This window comes from Drosophila bipectinata, chromosome 3L, assembly GCF_030179905.1.
Source record: "Drosophila bipectinata strain 14024-0381.07 chromosome 3L, DbipHiC1v2, whole genome shotgun sequence".
Taxonomy (NCBI): domain Eukaryota; kingdom Metazoa; phylum Arthropoda; class Insecta; order Diptera; family Drosophilidae; genus Drosophila; species Drosophila bipectinata.
In genome coordinates, this window is record NC_091738.1 from 22,925,098 (window position 1) to 22,940,883 (window position 15,786).

Here is a 15,786-nt window from a genome sequence, read left to right on the forward strand (position 1 = left end):
TAATAAATTTAATTGTTTAGAACCGATCCCTTGAAGCCTTACATAACAATGGATATTTGACGCCGCCACTTGTCACGCTCAAAAGGGTCGCGTAGCAGACAAGCGTTCAAGCGATAAGGTTTTGTAGCTGATAAGTAGATTTAACATCTTCCATTGAAGATTTCTCTGAATAAAATTAGTTTTAAAACTGAACTCATTGGAGAAACAATTTATTATTGGCATTCCTTTTAAAGAAACTATTTTCAAACATTGAGTGACGTAACATAAAGGTAAAAATCGTATCCATTCGGGTAGAGAGTCTCGATAGAGAGTCATTTGTTCATAAATACGTTCAAAAGGAGTTTGTTGAATAATGGCCTACATTTTTGTGACTTCAGGGTGTTTTTTTTAAATTATTTTACGAAAAGAGCTACGAATAGACTAGTGAAAGTAAACGATTTGATTGGTGGTACTGATTGATTGGTGGCTGTGAAAAAATAACACTTCATCACACAAATTTATTTATTGAATTTATTTTTAAAGTACTGCAATGTGAAAAAACATAATATTATACGAAAATATATAGAGATGGAAAACTTTTGGAATTAAATTGGTTGTTTAGTGAAATTTTTGAAGAAAATACTTCATAAAACCATAAACACATGAAATTATTTGAGGAAACTCTATGAACGTGGCATGGGCAGTCGTCTGACTTCAATCCCACTGAAAATATTTAGTTTTAGACTCTATTTCAACTACCATTGGAATCATTTTGAGAACTTACTTTTTACTTTTTATAAAGTATTACAATTGTTATTTTCTGTGTATTTCTAATAGTAAAAATTTTTTTTCGCAGCTGTACATATGTATATACATTTACATATATGCCTATGGCTATATGTACATACATATGTACATATTTAAAGAAGCTATAGAAGAAAATGCACTTGTGTAGCAACCTTACAGGGTTCACCAGGTAGGGTAGATTATTAAGATGCACTTATGTATTTATGTTATTGGCTAGTTTTCCTGTATTTTGGAATGAGAACGATGGTGGCGCCAAAATCCACGTTTTGGTTGGCGGCTCGGCTGCAAGGAAAATATTGAGCGAGTAAAATTACGGCCGCAGCACTTCATCCAGGGATATGGATCATCAGATGGCGGAGCTGTGATCTCCTCGGTAACAAGATTCTCAGAATCTTGATCTAAACTTGATTTGGCACGGATGAAGGCCACAAACGAGTCGTCCATTCTGAAGTCGGTTTCTGCAGGTTCCTGTCTTTTTTGAAATTCCAGGTCAGCCAATCGAAGCCCAAGCATCTGGCTGTGATGTCGCTCTTCGTCTTGGTTAGTGCTCATCTTGGTTTTGCTTTTAAGGAGCGAGTTCAACGATTATGAAGTGGGTACTACGTAAATAATAGTATAGTCAAGGCGTTTATTTTTTTTGAAAGCCTAAAAAATTTAAAACATTGTAGTCACCTGTACAACTTGTTTTTCTAAGTTTCACGTATTGATAAACACTTCTATTAACCAGTGTTCAAAAACAGACAAAAGGTGGTGTTTGTTGAATTTATGAATTTATTCGTTACAATTGGTGGCCATAAATCCATAGGTAACGGTAATATCTTTGACCCCGAAGCTCTGGCACTAGATCAGTTTATCCTACAGCCTGCTGTAGGTCTTCTCGAGGTCATATTCGTAGATCTTTAGTACTTCCATTAAAAAAAAATGTTAAAACCGCCCTAAAAAAGCTGGATTTCCAAAAATAAAAATGGCGCAACAGTTTTAAGTGTTAGAATCTATTGCAAAACAGAGATGCTCAGAAATCAAATCTCATACGAAAAATATCGAAACAAAATGTGAAGCTTACAAAATATGTGTAAAGATACACATTAAAAAAAATAATATAACACACCATTTATGAATTCATAATTATTATTAAAATTTTTACCCCACTAAGACGAAACAAGTAATGCAAACTACGTATTAAAAAAGCGATCTATACATTTTCATTATTTTTATAGACGAATTTAAAACATTTTTTAACCAATTTGTACTTTTTATTTAAATTTTAATACTTATAAAAATCGATTAACAATAGCATCAAGTCCAAGTACCTTTTTAGTGCTGAGCAACGCAAAAATGAATTACTTTATGCCCCCATTTTCGCGGAATTAGATTTCGTTTTTGGTGGGATCCAGTTATATTGTAGTGGTGCCCATCGGTTTCAAAGACGCTGGTGTTGTTTATTTTAGTATTGGTTTTTCTGAGTATGTGTGCCGAAAGCGAAAATGTCAAGCAAAGAGCTCTGAGACTAAAAATCAGATTTCTTCTACCTGCCTTTTTGCTAGTGTTCAATTCGTTTTCGTTTACTGCATCTTGATCATTTGTTTTAAGGTTCTAATTCAAACACGTGTTTGTTGACCTCTTCACCCAACAGTTTCCACGCCTCTCAACCGCTAGAAATTTAAGATGCCACCAAAAAAACACAGCGGATTTATGATGTTTGTGAACGAATGGCGCGACAACAATCCTGAAGGTCGAAATTTAAGCATTTCCCAAGCTGTGACGCGATGTGGGTCAATTTGGGATGTAAGTAACTTAGCTAATTTTTAAAGAATAACTATGTATGTATGTGGTTGCAGAAAATGAGTGCTCAGCAACGGGGCCCGTACAACTCTGAGGCAAAAAACGCTGACGTTGTGTCTCGCGTGAAGAAGGAGCGACTCAACTGCCATGGCCAGGTCCTGTCCCAGGTTGAGCTGGAGGAGCGAGAAATGGCCGAAAGCAAATTACACATGAAGCGCTGTACTGAACGCATCGTTATGGATGCCAAACGCTCGCATGGTAAGACCCTACTCCACAAACGGCTACAAATTCGTGACACATATTTTTCTTGACGGGCCTTTGCAGATCTGGAAAGCACCAAATTTGTGTTTGTCGCCTTTAACTATTTTACCAAGGCCCTTACATCCGACGTATATGTACCAGCTGAATTTTCGGCCACTGAATACTCTTTAAACGACGGAATTAAATCCGTCTACAGTACCTTAATCGACCCCGGTCAAATTATTTTTGGACAGGGCAGCGACGCCCAGCATCACTCTTCTACCACTCACAACCTGCCGCTGCCTCCTAACGCTTTGGGGGAGAAAAATATGGGAAAATTATTCCGTAACATTCTAGAATATTTATCACAAAGTAAGGAGGGCAAAGACGCTAATAAGCCATTGGTGGTTTTTACCAAAACCGATCTTATACCAGTCGTTAAGTCATGCTTTCGCTACTTGGCCTGTGAAAGTCAGGATCGGCTCTATGAAAGCGGAGACCAGATACAGGTCCTTGACATCCAATATTTGTTCTTCATCCTAAAAAAGGAAGTTTTGGACACCGCTGGACTTCCAGACGACAAGATAAATTTATATGTGACCGACGCTTACTTTTCAAGAGACTTCTTCGAGTTTACTCCAGAAATTGCGTGCCAAGTGAGTTCCACTAATTTCCACTAAATAAACATTGAGTAAATGTCTTTGCCATATCTTTCCAGTATCATGAAGAAAATGACCGCTCAAAATATTGCACGCAGAGCCTTGTGAAGCGATGGGCTTATACCTTCAGCGATTATATGTGCCGTGACCTGGCTATATCCGTTCAACCGGGAAAACATATTCCACCTAAGACAAAACCGAATTACCGGGTAATCCCCGCTGATTCAAGTGTTCATGAGTCTTCCTTCGATTCATTCCACTCATTCCCGGTTTCACGTGAAAAGAAAGATGATTCATCCGCAGTTCTTTCACCAGCTTCCAGCCGCAGATCCCTCGCATCGTCCTCTTACGTGCCAACAGACCATACTTCGTTTGTTTGCGACCTTAACAAGAAAGACGAATTTCCATCTCTCGGTGGCCGGCGAACCGCTAAGGGTAGGAATGGAGCACAGAGTTCTAAAACTATGGGTTCCTGGAATCTACCAGCTCATACCCGTTCTCTTCGGGACTTTTCTGACGACGACTTTAGTGTTTCAAGCACTAGAAAGTAGTACCGCCATTAGATTTAATTTAACAGCATAAGTTAGTTTCTGTCGCTTGGAGTGCGCATAACTCTAATATTACATAAATATTTCCACTTCTACTGAAGAAAATTTTCATTTGTTACAAGCTATAGAAAGGCCATTTACAATAAAAATCTACTTTAACATGTTCCACTATCGCATAGAATTTCTTTGTGACATGTGTGTGTAGTTAGAGTTGTACAGGAAAAAACAAAATTTTAATTTTTTACCAACTACAATTTTACTTTATTAATTATTCACTGTTTTACTGGATAAAGCCCTATTTTTCATTTGTTAATCTTCAAATAAAAATAATGGAATAAAATATAGCTGTGAAGTAAAGATATTTAAAAGAGAAACGAGAGCCAAATTACTATGGCAGTTACTTAGACTGACACAGGGACATATCTCCGCTTGACCAATAGCGACATAACTGCGGCGCGGGGATATTTTGTTGTTGTCCTGGAGGAGGTTAAACATCAACTATTTTAAAAATAAATTTTCATGCGGGTACTGCATATGTCACTTAGACTTAAACAGTCCTTATTCATATTTCTTATGATGGCAACATACAAACTTTCATTTAAAAATCATGGATATTATCATTGAAAAGTTGGGAATGCGTCTCTCAATTATACCCCAGAAGGAACCTAAAAGATATAGATCATGATCACCTCCTGAGTCGATATATGGTAATCATGTCCATCTTTCCGTCTGTTTCTTCTTTACACAAACTAGTCTCTCAGTTTTTAAGCTAGTCAAGTTAAACCATTCGTACCAAATTCGTTTATTCAGAAAATTTAAAAACATATATGCATGTTTTTTAGTCATTCATGTTTCCTGTCGCCCTGGAAACAGTAAGAAGACGACTCAGACAAAAACACCTCACAGAAAAAAGTGTTATAAAGTCCAAAACTGTATTGTTTTGGTGAAGCAGAGTGTTAAACGACAAACCATAAAAAATCTCTAATTCCTCTAAAAATTTTCCTATTTGGCTGAATTTATAGGTGTAGGTGTAGATTAGCTATTAAAATAGTTTGGTACTACAAAATTTCCCAAAAACATTAATACACTGGCGCTACAAGGAGATTTCTTTTTTGTGTCAAGTATGTACCATACGAGTCAAAGTTCCAAATCGGATAATTATAGTCTTATAGTCTTCGGGATCCACGCGTTAAAAAGTTTACGCGTTTTCCACGCGTTTGTATGGGAAATGGTATGCGTATGGGTGTATCCTCTAAAATTCGGCCGATTTGGATGAAACATGTTTTTAAGATATAAGTTAACTATAGAAATAACATTTTTTAAAAAAACCTTCCTGTACTGGCGCTACAGAAATTTGCGTTTTATGGGGACGTAAGGCGTTCTCTACGATTACCGGGTATAAAAACCCCAAAGTTTTGGCATTTCCGATCTTTCAGTTAGCCTAGTAGTCAGTTAGTTATATTAGTCGTACTGCGTATAAAGGAAAGAAATACATCGATTAAGTAGATAGCCTTAAAACTAACAGGCTGATTCGCTGAGAAACATTCTTATTCTTATACCGAAACAGAAGGTAATCCTGAATTGAAATATATATGGTTTATAGAATCGGAGATGTCTGCTCCCTATTATAATATATAATAACCTATTATTAGTTGTTTCGATTTAAATTAAAATCGTTTTCCAAGATATATTTAAAAAGTTTTTTTTTTGATAGCCTAAATGCATTGTACGTATGTACATTACGTTCAACATCTACTTTACGCATAATGAATGAAGCACCAAAACCGGTTGCATAGCATCTGTGAACATTATCCCCACAGCCAATAAATTAATTTTGATTTATATCTAATGCATTAACATATTGGTTCACATTAATTTATAAACAATACAACTTTATAAAATATTTGTCTCGTAAGATGATTCATTTTGTGGGGAGCCTTTGGAGAAGCGAGAAATGGAGGAGATGGCTTTTGGATCCTGAAAAATTACTAGGCGAGCAAAAGCCAAGTTAAGAAGAAAAGCCTGACCCAGAAGCTCTCTTTGGTATCGCTGGTGCTGCTCAAACATTTTGCACAGCTCCTCGGGAAATTGAACTTCGGTATGCAGGCAGTTGTTAGGTGGAGTCTCTGCGGAAGAGATTTTTTCGTTGTTCCTCATCATGGCCCACAATGTATCTTCAGAAGATACGCGCTCCGCGCCGACAAGATGATTAAATAGGCGGGCTGTGAGAAAACGGCGCATAAAAAATAGGTTATTGGTATTGATTTTGTCAACACTAGCACGGAACATTAAAGCATAACTAATTATAGCCGACACTTGTGCCTTTTGAATATTTATGTTTTGCTGGTCTATGCTTCCGGGATTACTGGCGGCCTGCGCCATTTGTGGACTCTCCATAACGTAGCAATCAGCGTGCTGGATTTGGTGAGCTAAGTATAAACATCGTCTTGCAAGTTCCACTAGGTGAAGTTTTTTGTCGTTAAGTTCGTAGTGATGCCAATGAGTAAGGTGACAAGGGGATTCTCTATTTCCTAATTCAAAACGCGCCCAACTGACACTAGTTACTCCGATGCGGATGCCAACGCTTGATCCTATTCGAAGACGCTGTTCTTCGTCTATCGTTGGAGTAATAAAAGGGGTCGTTAGCAGCGGCTTCGATTTCTGTTGGGCCCCGCTAGCGCCTTTTCTTCCCCTGTTCGGGGCCTCGAGAAGGCTGCCGAAGAATTTGGTGGCCGCCTTCAATCCAAATCCTTCCACATTCAAAATATCGCTGAGTTCCTGTATTGGGCCGTTTTGAGACTTCCATGCGTGCAGTTTCGTTGCCCGTGCCTTGGTTATATCGTAGCTTTAAGATAGTTTTTTTTTTTTAATTTTCGACCATATATGTAAGTAGGCATAAGTAGGCATAAAAACTTACTTAAGCATTTCAGCTATGCCTTTCTCATTGAGAGCTTCAAGTATCTTTAGACGCTGAAAGTCCGTATAGACGGGCAGAAGTCGTTTAGTAGCCATTTACCTAATTTTTTGTGTTTTTAAGCCTGTTGCATTTTTTTGCCGGAAGTGTGCCCGCAGCGTTTTTTTTAGTTCGGGGCGTTATCTTAACCGTTAGTTAAGGCTATTTCCCCTTGATATCGACCGGTCACACTGCCACACACGACCACTGAAAGTATGTAATGAATTTTATTTAGTTTGTTTTGTCGAAAACTGTAGAATCATTTGCAAAATTTGTTGAGTAAACAATAAAGAATTATTAGGCATGCAAATATTTATTCACCGAAAGAACATCCATAGACAAGAGAATATTCAGATGACAGAATTTAAATAGTAATTTTGTTAAGGTGACAACCCTGGTGTTTTGTTGTGGTTTTGCACGACCTGCTGATCAATTCAGTTAAAAAATATGTGCCACTGGGTCATATAAGTTCACAGGCTGGTAAAACAAATACTTCGTCGCGATAAGGAACTGGGTCCTACTTACACTAATGGGTTGTATCGAAGCATAGAAATAACAATGGACTACAGTTTCAGCAGCAGCAGTGGTTCCAACAGCCCACGTTGTCACAATGCCGATTCTACCCAACTGATGTCTAATAAAGGTATCAATGTAGTGGAAGCTGCTCCCAATTCCACTCCTGCGTCACTGTCCGTTCTGGACTCATCTTTTGATGCGAACAAAGACATTCAGGCCACTGAATGTGATACTTTCCTCCTTAGCAGTGCCATCGAAGGCAGGGTTTCCCGCGCTTTTAACACCTCTGCAACTGTGCACCATTATCGGATACGGGGATCCTGCTGGGCACGCGCCCACTCTTTTGTAGTACTAAACTGGTACTTGGGACTCCTTTTGCCAGTCTCGATCCTAGGCGTGCTGCTCTTAGTTGGCTGGTTGACGAGGGATTACGCTCGACAACTTTTGCTTTGGATTGAGGAGCAAAACAACTGGATAATTTTCGGCGTTTTCATGGGGCTCTTTACAGTGGTTAGCTTTCCGGTAGTAGTTGGCTACTTTGTATTGCTCATTACGGCAGGCTACCTGTTTGGTTGCCTTCGCGGTTTATTGACCGTGATTTTGGGCGCAAATTTAGGGGTCGCTATCGCCCATGCTACAATTCGTTCGTGTCGCCACCGTATCCCAGTACACAGGTGAGCTTTTCAACTGAGTGTATGTTATCTAAAAACTCTTATAATTAATATAAAATTTATCTATAAGACAACCTAGCTGGTACATCACATTTCAAAATAAATTTTCTAAAATCTATTACTAATAAGGTATTTGATTATTGAAAACGTATGTTATATACATTTCATGTGTGTACTATATATAGGTTAGACACTTAGACGTTTGGTTAACACTTTTTTCTTTTAGTAGTTTTGAGAGTAACACGACAATTGATTCTACCCCTCACACCCTCAACGTTTCTTAGACAAAATACACACAAAAAATTAGAATACAAACCAATTTCTTAGAATACAAAATATAAAAAAAGTATCTATCTTTGTATCTAAAAGTATCTATCAAAGTTTCTATCTTTAAAAATACCAAATTTGGATCATTTTCAATCGTTGTTATTTGACAGCACTAGGATATAATCGGACGATTGTCCAAAAAATAAATACATAGAAAATTCCATTTCCATTCTGAAATCACCAAGGTTATGGCAATATTTATATGGCACCTGTAGGATAAAGTTGGCCGTTTACGGCTGCTTTGACTGCGTGTTTGCTCTAAATGTTACATGTTACTAACATATGTTTTAATATTTTAAAAAAGATTTTTTTTTTTGCCACAATGTCCAAATGTCCTATATAATTCAATTCAAGTTAACGCTTGATCAATACCTTCTCTTAGGGGTACTGCGGAAAAAAATGTAATTTTGTCGCTGTGTAATTAGACATTAGGGCAATGCCAATCGAAATACTAAAATAGAAAAGCATTATCATTTTAAGTTTCTAATAATTTTTTTTTAGGTTGATTAAGAATGATACGGGACGCGCCATTCTTCGCGTGATATCTGGACAGAAGGCTTTCCGTGTTGTGCTACTTACTCGACTCACGCCCATTCCGTTTGGGCTGCAGAATGTTATATTCGGGGTGAGTGTATCGACTTGGCTATATGGACTAAACCCTAAACCCTAAGAAACTCTTCTTCACTTATCTATTATCAAATAAAAAACCTATTGGCGAGGTAAAATGTCGATGACGAACTCCCATAATATCTGATTTCATATTTGGGGACGAAAATATTTAATAATGGTATCTGTCGGGTCATGCAGCAGCCGTTGAAATAGTTTATAGTTTATTTATTATGATTAAGTATAGACATATCACCTTAGTTGGTCGCAACCGACTCTTTCTCGGCCGCTCGCCTTTAACGGGCCTATCTTAAGAGAGCTTTAGCTCCGCAATGTCTATGTCGGGCCGCCCTCTCCTCTATCGAGAGCTTCAGCTTCGCTATGTCTAGTCGTGCCGCACTCTCTGTTTATTACAATACACAATAAATTAGAAAGAACGGCTATATTCGAGTTCCCCGACTATTTTATACACGGTACTCGGTAAGGTTTAAAGGTATGCACTATAGAAAATTTGATCGTTTTTTCTGGCCAAAGTTTTCGTTTTCTAAAAAACGAAAAAAGATATTTAAATTCAAATTTTCCATAGGGTTTTGTAAACCCTAGTCTTCTTTAAAGAATGTGGTATTTTTTTTTATCTATATTAGTTATTTGAAAATTAATGTTTTTTTATATAGGAAGGTTACAGAGTTTGGGTTTTCATTAGTCTTACAGATAATAGATTCTCATTAAAAAATTTTAAGATTGGCCCCTTGAAATATACATTTCTTCAAAAGTGCGTAAAACCGCACGTTTTAACTATACTCATTTGAATAACAATAAAATTCTCTTAAACAGACAATATATCTCAAGATGGACTCACTTTATATCTCTTTTTAAAAATTAGGTTTTATAAAAAACCAGAAAGGAAAGCTAACTTCGGCGGAGCCGTAGTTAATATACCCTTGCAGTTAAACCCGGATATATTTTGAAAACATCGGATATAGTTGGTCAATCCTTATGAGAATATCATAATATAACCAATTCAAAATACAAAATCTAAAAAAGTCCGAAGCTTCTATCTTCAAAAAAACCACTGTTGGTATTTTTACCAAATACCAAATACACTTTCCGATCGTTGAGATATATCGTTCAGGCAGCCATTTTTGTTATTATTATTTTACTTGCCGTGTAAAAACTATTAAATTTATTTTTATCAATAAATATATTTTTAAAATAAACTGAGGCAATTAGAAAATAAACTTTCTAATTCACAAAGTTGTAAATATGTTTTCCCCAGGTTAGTTCGATCAACTCGAAGGACTACCACCTAGCCAGTTTGATGGGCCTGTTGCCAGCACAGGCTATCAATGTGTACTTGGGCTCTACTTTAAGATCCATGCACGAGGTGCTTAATGATAACCACACCAAGGTGACGGGATATCTTAGTTTTGCCTTTGAGGTATATCTTAATTTATTAAAATTTTCCTTTATAACTTGGCTTCTTTTTTTCGAAGGTCGTTTGTGGCGTTGTGCTTATGTTGTGGGTAGTGCAAAAGGCACGGAAGGAGCTTTCCGAGTCACTTTTAAGCGCGGATTATGACAACGAAAGTAAACACCCGGAATTGCAGGTGTAACAGGATTAATGAGAACAGGATATTCTCTAATTAAGTTCCCGGAGCTTCCAAAGTTCAAATTAATCTCTTGAACAGTTGGAAAAAGACTGTATTTGTGCATTATTTGTGCTAGTCTTAAATAGCCCAAGTTAAATACGATGCCAAACAATACGTTATTCTAAGGAGTTTAATCTTTTATATATAATATATGTATATAAGTAAGCCAAGGTCCTTCCAAGGTGCATTTGTTGGATCATCCGCAAAATTGTATATGTATTCAAAGGTCTATATCTGCTAAGTAGAAAGTTCGAAACAACGTTTTTTTTATTAGGGCATGTTTTTGAGGTTGCTAAAAACACTATTTAAGCGTCATACAATAAAAAAGTTTGAAGATAAAAATGTCTAGCTTGCCTTCTGGCCATATCTCCAGCTTCTCGGTCTTTTACTAATATGCTTCTTAAGGGCAGTGTTCAGAACGTCCAGGCTGAAGTCGATGTTATCGTTAGTCAAGCAAAGCGGGGGCCTGCAGCTCAGTACCTGAGTGGGAAGTATCGAAATATTTTAATGAGTATTTGATTTTGTATTATTTTTCGGTTCTATAACCATAAGATGGTTGGTTAGCCCTTTGGTTAGTTTAAAATGCCCAAGTACAAACATTTTTGAGGCACCAGGGGATTTAAAACATCACGTTATTTTTAAAAAATTCATAAAATATAAAATGTATAGGTAACTTATATGAATTTATTTTTTCCGATTTGCAATCAAAAACATATGTATATCTTATAAAATTTCCATTATTTTTATTTAATAACACTGTTTACTGTCTGTTCAAGTTTTTATTCATCATTTATAATAATTATTATAATTAACTAAAGTTTATGTAAAATTCCTATGCAGAAAAAAAATAAACCAATTAATTTTGCATCCAAACCACGGGCAAAATAAATCAAATGGGGTAGAAATGGTCTACGTTAGTAAACATTTCCGATACTGGATGTGTATATATACCATACTACTGTCACTATAATAATAAATGCAAAAAGGAGAGCCAATCGTCCCACAAAGGCTCCGTAGAGACCAAGGCTTCAAGACTAGTGTTTCTTGGTGAGTGACAAAGTGATGGCTTCGGCGAGCACATCCACGGCGAATTTTGCATCCGTTTTATTAATACACATTGGCGGCTTAATGCGTAACACCTGTGAAATTATATAAGAGATATACATAAAGACTTAGTACGAAAATGATAAAGGCCCTAAGAGAGTAATACAGAACCCAAGTTAACCTGCAAACTCTCATAAGACTTGTTAGTAAGATGAGCCAAAACACCGGGCGAAGGACCTCAGATGTGGATCATTTTTTTTATAATTCTTGGATAAAACTCACATTTCCGTGTAGCCCACCACGTCCGAACAACACTCCGAGGTCCTTGCACGTCTCCCATATATCCAGAACATGCGGGGAAGGCAGGGGCGTCCGCTTCTTATGATCACCGACCAGTTCCACGCCGATCATTAGCCCTTTGCCACGAACATCTCCTATAATTTCAAATCGTTGCTGCAACTCGGCTAAGCCCTTGAGGAAATAGGTGCCCACATCCAATGAGTTCCGTTGGAGTCCATCCTCCTCAATAACATCTAGCACAGCAAGTCCAACCGCACTAGCTAAGGGACTGCCACCATATGTGTTAAAATGTAGAGCCTCACCTAGTGATGCGGCAATCTCAGGCGTGGTGACTACAGCTGCCAAGGGGAATCCATTACCTATTCCTTTTGCCATTGTCACGATGTCTGGCAGATAATCGTGACCCTCAAAACCCCAGAAGTGCTCTCCAGTGCGTCCAAACCCAGTCTGAACTTCATCTGCCACAAATAGACCACCGTTGGACTTGACAAGATTAGCTGCCCGCTTTAGGTAGCCCTTGGGGAATTGTACTGTGCCCCCAACGCCCTGAATCGACTCTGCGAACATGGCTGCGACTTTTCCGCGAGGTAGCGAGAATTTAAATGTCTCCTCCAGTTGGTTGTAGTATGCGTCTTCGGCTTGGCACGAGTCCTGACACTGACACTCGCGCTTAGTTTGCACGGGTGAGTCTCTGCAGGCTGAGCCTCCCCATATACCCTGGTACGGGTCCGGATTCATTACGTGTATTAATCCGTTGTTAACACCGGGAAGGGGAAAGCGCCAAGTTGAGTGCGCGGTCAGACCCATCGTGTACGGGGACATTCCGTGGTAAGCGTTACGGAGTGACAAAATGTCTTGGTTGCCTGTGTGCATTCGCGCCAAGAGCATGGCCATGTCATTTGCCTCTGAGCCGGAGTTCACGAAGCAGACGCTTTTCAGATTACCCGGAAACTTTGCTACTAGTCGTTCGGCGTACTCATGAATCTTGGGGTGCATATAAATATTAGTCGTATGCCACAGTTTAGAACTTTGTTCGCTCAGTGCTTGATTAACTTTCCTGGAAATTGGATAAAATGTTAAATTAAATGGAAGGACTTGGTTTTCTTAGGTGTACATAGTGTAAGTATGCATGCAACACGCAATCGATTATTGGTATACCCCTGCAGAGGGTTTAACGTGTGCGAGGCAGTAAAGTAATAATTTTAGACTCTGTAAGAATTCACATTCATATTTAATAATTTTAAAGTATGTATGATCAGCATCAACTTCAGAGACGATATAAGCACGTCCGTCCCTCCGTCTGTCTGTCTTCCTAAACACAGATGGGATTTTCTATTGATTTTATTTTTGGCTAATTGAAAAGACATGCCAAATTTCATAAGGATAGACCGACTATATCTGCCATCGGAACGATCGGAAATGACTTAACTTAACTTGGCGATTTTTTTTTAAATTTTGTATTATAAATAATCGGTTTTATAACTAAATTCTTATAAGGCAAGAAGAACTATATCCAATATTTAAGATATATTTCTTAACTGCATGGGTATATCCACTTCGGCAGTTTATTTGTTTGATTTGATATTTAAATAAATGTATATCAAACTACATACTGAGATTAGATTACTAAAGATTATTTAATTTATGTAAAAATTTATTAAGTTATCTTACGGGTGACAATGTCCCACAGATACGGTAACAATTCCACCGAACATGTCCAAGTATCGACGTCCCTCGTGATCGAACAGCCACTGCATGTGTCCTGCGTGGATCACCAGAGGTTTCTTAAAGTGCGCTAACAGATTGGGAGTCAGATGGGTGCGTCTTGTCTCAAGGATGCGTTCATAGCTGGGTCCGACATAAGCCTTTGGTGTGTGCTCACACTTAGGCATCTCGCTCTGTCCTTGATTTCTTATTGCTGCCGTCAACTCGGAGTGCTGTGATAAACTTGAGGTCCATCGAATGGAGGAGTGCGGCAAAAGCCTTCTGCTGTCGGCTGTTAAAAAAAAATAAAAATCATCAAAAAGTCTATTAATTAAACTCGCATTGAAGTTTGTAAAAAAAAAAATTTTGTGTTATTAAATAAAATACAGATACTTTATTTCATATAAAATATTTTAAAATGGGTCAAAATATATTTTTTAATTGATAATTTAAGATATGTTGCATAGATATCCATAAGGTTTAAAATAACCTTCTTTCATTGGTTCCTATAATTTTTGTCATATTCTTTCTCGGTGCAATTGACTACTAACAGGTGCCGCCATTAGAGCGGTCAATGAAGTGAAGTTCTATTTCTTTTGCGACGAGATTCGGATTATTATTTTATACGTCTGTGTTATACGTTCTTTGGTTCTTTGACATGTCAATCTGACGTCTGATCACAAAAACCAGTAATATGAAGCTTTATATATAATATATATTTGTTTTAATTGGGGCTTAATTGTTTAAAAAAAGGGAACTTTAAACATTAGACCGACCTGACTTTAAGTTACTCAGTCTACCTAATTTCAATTATTTTAATTGAATTTTTGGTCACCCAAACTCGCTATCCCTTACAGAGCAATAAAACCCCTCTTCTAGGGTCTGCTATAAATAGTGAAGCAGTTTTTTAATTTTATCAGATAAGAAGTAAGCCCCACCTAGCACACTTCATTCGCAGTGCCTGGGGGTCCACACTTGAATTATCTGCCTTCCATCTTATTGTTATCAGCACCAAGTCAATTACCTTTTCTTTGAGAAGATTAGCGGTCAAAAAATAATAGTTTTAATCCCGAAAGGAAAAAGTACCACCGTTTGAAATTATTATATTCAAGATTATATCAGCGAATCAGATAAAATTGTTTAAAAATACGTGTCAAAAAAAACTACTGACTCTCAGATATTTATATTCCGGATTATTATTCCCGTGTGTACATTCCCGTGCTAGTACATAACATTTACAGTTATTCGATCTTGTTAGTTTCTTTGCATAGTTAAATGGGTAATTCATGTAGCTGATAAATTCGGTAAACAGTGGAAATAAATGAAGATCAGGTGATGGAAATTCAAATCCTACAGTGACCTTTGAGATCAAACAGATTAGAAGGTAGTACACTAAGAAATTCGTTTAATGTCGTGTCTAAATCTAAACTCACCAATAAGTCGTTTGGACATTATCACTAATATACACAAATATATATAAATTAATATTTACGTATATAAATTAAAATTATAACCAAATTTACGGTTGCACACTCAACATGCGTCCGAACACAATGAAGACGATTCTTATACCTAGAATACTAGGGCTGTTGCTGAATATACATTTTTTTTCTCATCAAAGAACCAAACCAAAACGGAGGTGTGTGCTCTAACGCATCTAAGACATCAACCAAATTAGGACTGTATACAAAATGATGTTTTCCCAATGAACATAAAGCACAAATTTATTTTTTTTTTTAAAGTGTAATAAAAAACTTTTTTAAATTCTTTTTTTAAAATACGTCCAAAGTTCGATTGTCTGCCGTTTAAAAAGTCACTTCAAAATTCGGTTCTACAAATTTATTTTAAACAAGAAAGGAAAGCTAACTTCGGGCGGAGCCGAAGTTTATATACCCTTGCAGTTAAAACCGGATATATATCGCAAACATCGGATATAGTTGGCCGATTCTTATGGGAATAGGAATATATAATCCAATTTATTACAATACAAAATCTAAAAAA

At 37.2% G+C, this 15,786-nt stretch overlaps 4 protein-coding genes and 1 long non-coding RNA gene across 9 annotated transcripts in view; 2 read left to right on the top strand and 3 right to left on the bottom strand.

Moving 5' to 3' along the window:
• The first annotated feature begins 196 nt into the window (after positions 1-196).
• Positions 197-4,186, top strand: mael (germ-plasm component protein maelstrom). Of its 2 annotated transcripts, none has more exons than XM_017237785.3 (5): positions 197-269; positions 2,420-2,571; positions 2,625-2,826; positions 2,893-3,464; positions 3,527-4,186. In XM_017237785.3, exons 2-5 carry the CDS (start codon positions 2,452-2,454, stop codon positions 4,016-4,018), a joined length of 1,386 nt encoding a protein of 461 aa, XP_017093274.2. In that variant the 5' UTR covers positions 197-269; positions 2,420-2,451; the 3' UTR covers positions 4,019-4,186. The 2 variants fall into 2 exon arrangements, with proteins under 2 accessions (XP_017093274.2, XP_017093273.2); XM_017237784.3 differs by lacking the exon at positions 197-269 and adding an exon at positions 2,112-2,249.
• Positions 747-1,819, bottom strand: LOC108122930 (uncharacterized). The gene is made up of 2 exons (XR_011442594.1): positions 1,459-1,819; positions 747-1,385 (listed from the first exon to the last, which is right to left on the bottom strand). It is a non-coding gene; the product is annotated as an uncharacterized lncRNA (long non-coding RNA).
• A 1,524-nt stretch (positions 4,187-5,710) lies between the features above and the next one.
• Positions 5,711-7,140, bottom strand: LOC108122907 (uncharacterized). Its single transcript, XM_017237745.3, has 2 exons — positions 6,933-7,140; positions 5,711-6,860 (listed from the first exon to the last, which is right to left on the bottom strand). The coding sequence occupies exons 1-2, from the start codon at positions 7,025-7,027 to the stop codon at positions 5,909-5,911; spliced, it is 1,047 nt and encodes a 348-aa protein (XP_017093234.2). The 5' UTR covers positions 7,028-7,140; the 3' UTR covers positions 5,711-5,908.
• An 84-nt stretch (positions 7,141-7,224) lies between these two features.
• Positions 7,225-10,971, top strand: LOC108122908 (transmembrane protein 64). Of its 2 annotated transcripts, XM_070279354.1 has the most exons (5): positions 7,229-7,611; positions 7,730-8,158; positions 8,984-9,107; positions 10,365-10,526; positions 10,582-10,971. In XM_070279354.1, exons 2-5 carry the CDS (start codon positions 7,977-7,979, stop codon positions 10,699-10,701), a joined length of 588 nt encoding a protein of 195 aa, XP_070135455.1. In that variant the 5' UTR covers positions 7,229-7,611; positions 7,730-7,976; the 3' UTR covers positions 10,702-10,971. The 2 variants fall into 2 exon arrangements, with proteins under 2 accessions (XP_017093235.1, XP_070135455.1); XM_017237746.3 differs by having other exon boundaries at positions 7,225-8,158.
• LOC108122905 (alanine--glyoxylate aminotransferase 2, mitochondrial) overlaps positions 10,850-15,786 on the bottom strand; it is a 35,993-nt gene continuing 31,056 nt past the window's right edge. Inside the window, exons 1-4 of one of the 3 annotated variants that reach the window (XM_017237741.2) lie at positions 15,219-15,373; positions 13,753-14,077; positions 12,064-13,138; positions 10,850-11,217 (exon numbers count right to left, since the gene is read on the bottom strand). In XM_017237741.2, the coding sequence (XP_017093230.1) occupies positions 11,083-11,217; positions 12,064-13,138; positions 13,753-14,077; positions 15,219-15,237 (1,554 nt within the window). In that variant the 5' untranslated portion in view covers positions 15,238-15,373 and the 3' untranslated portion in view covers positions 10,850-11,082. Of the gene's footprint in view, positions 11,218-11,401; positions 11,877-12,063; positions 13,139-13,752; positions 14,078-15,218; positions 15,374-15,786 lie in introns of those variants that run through there. The other 2 variants (XM_017237744.3, XM_070279353.1) reach the window with 2 other exon arrangements.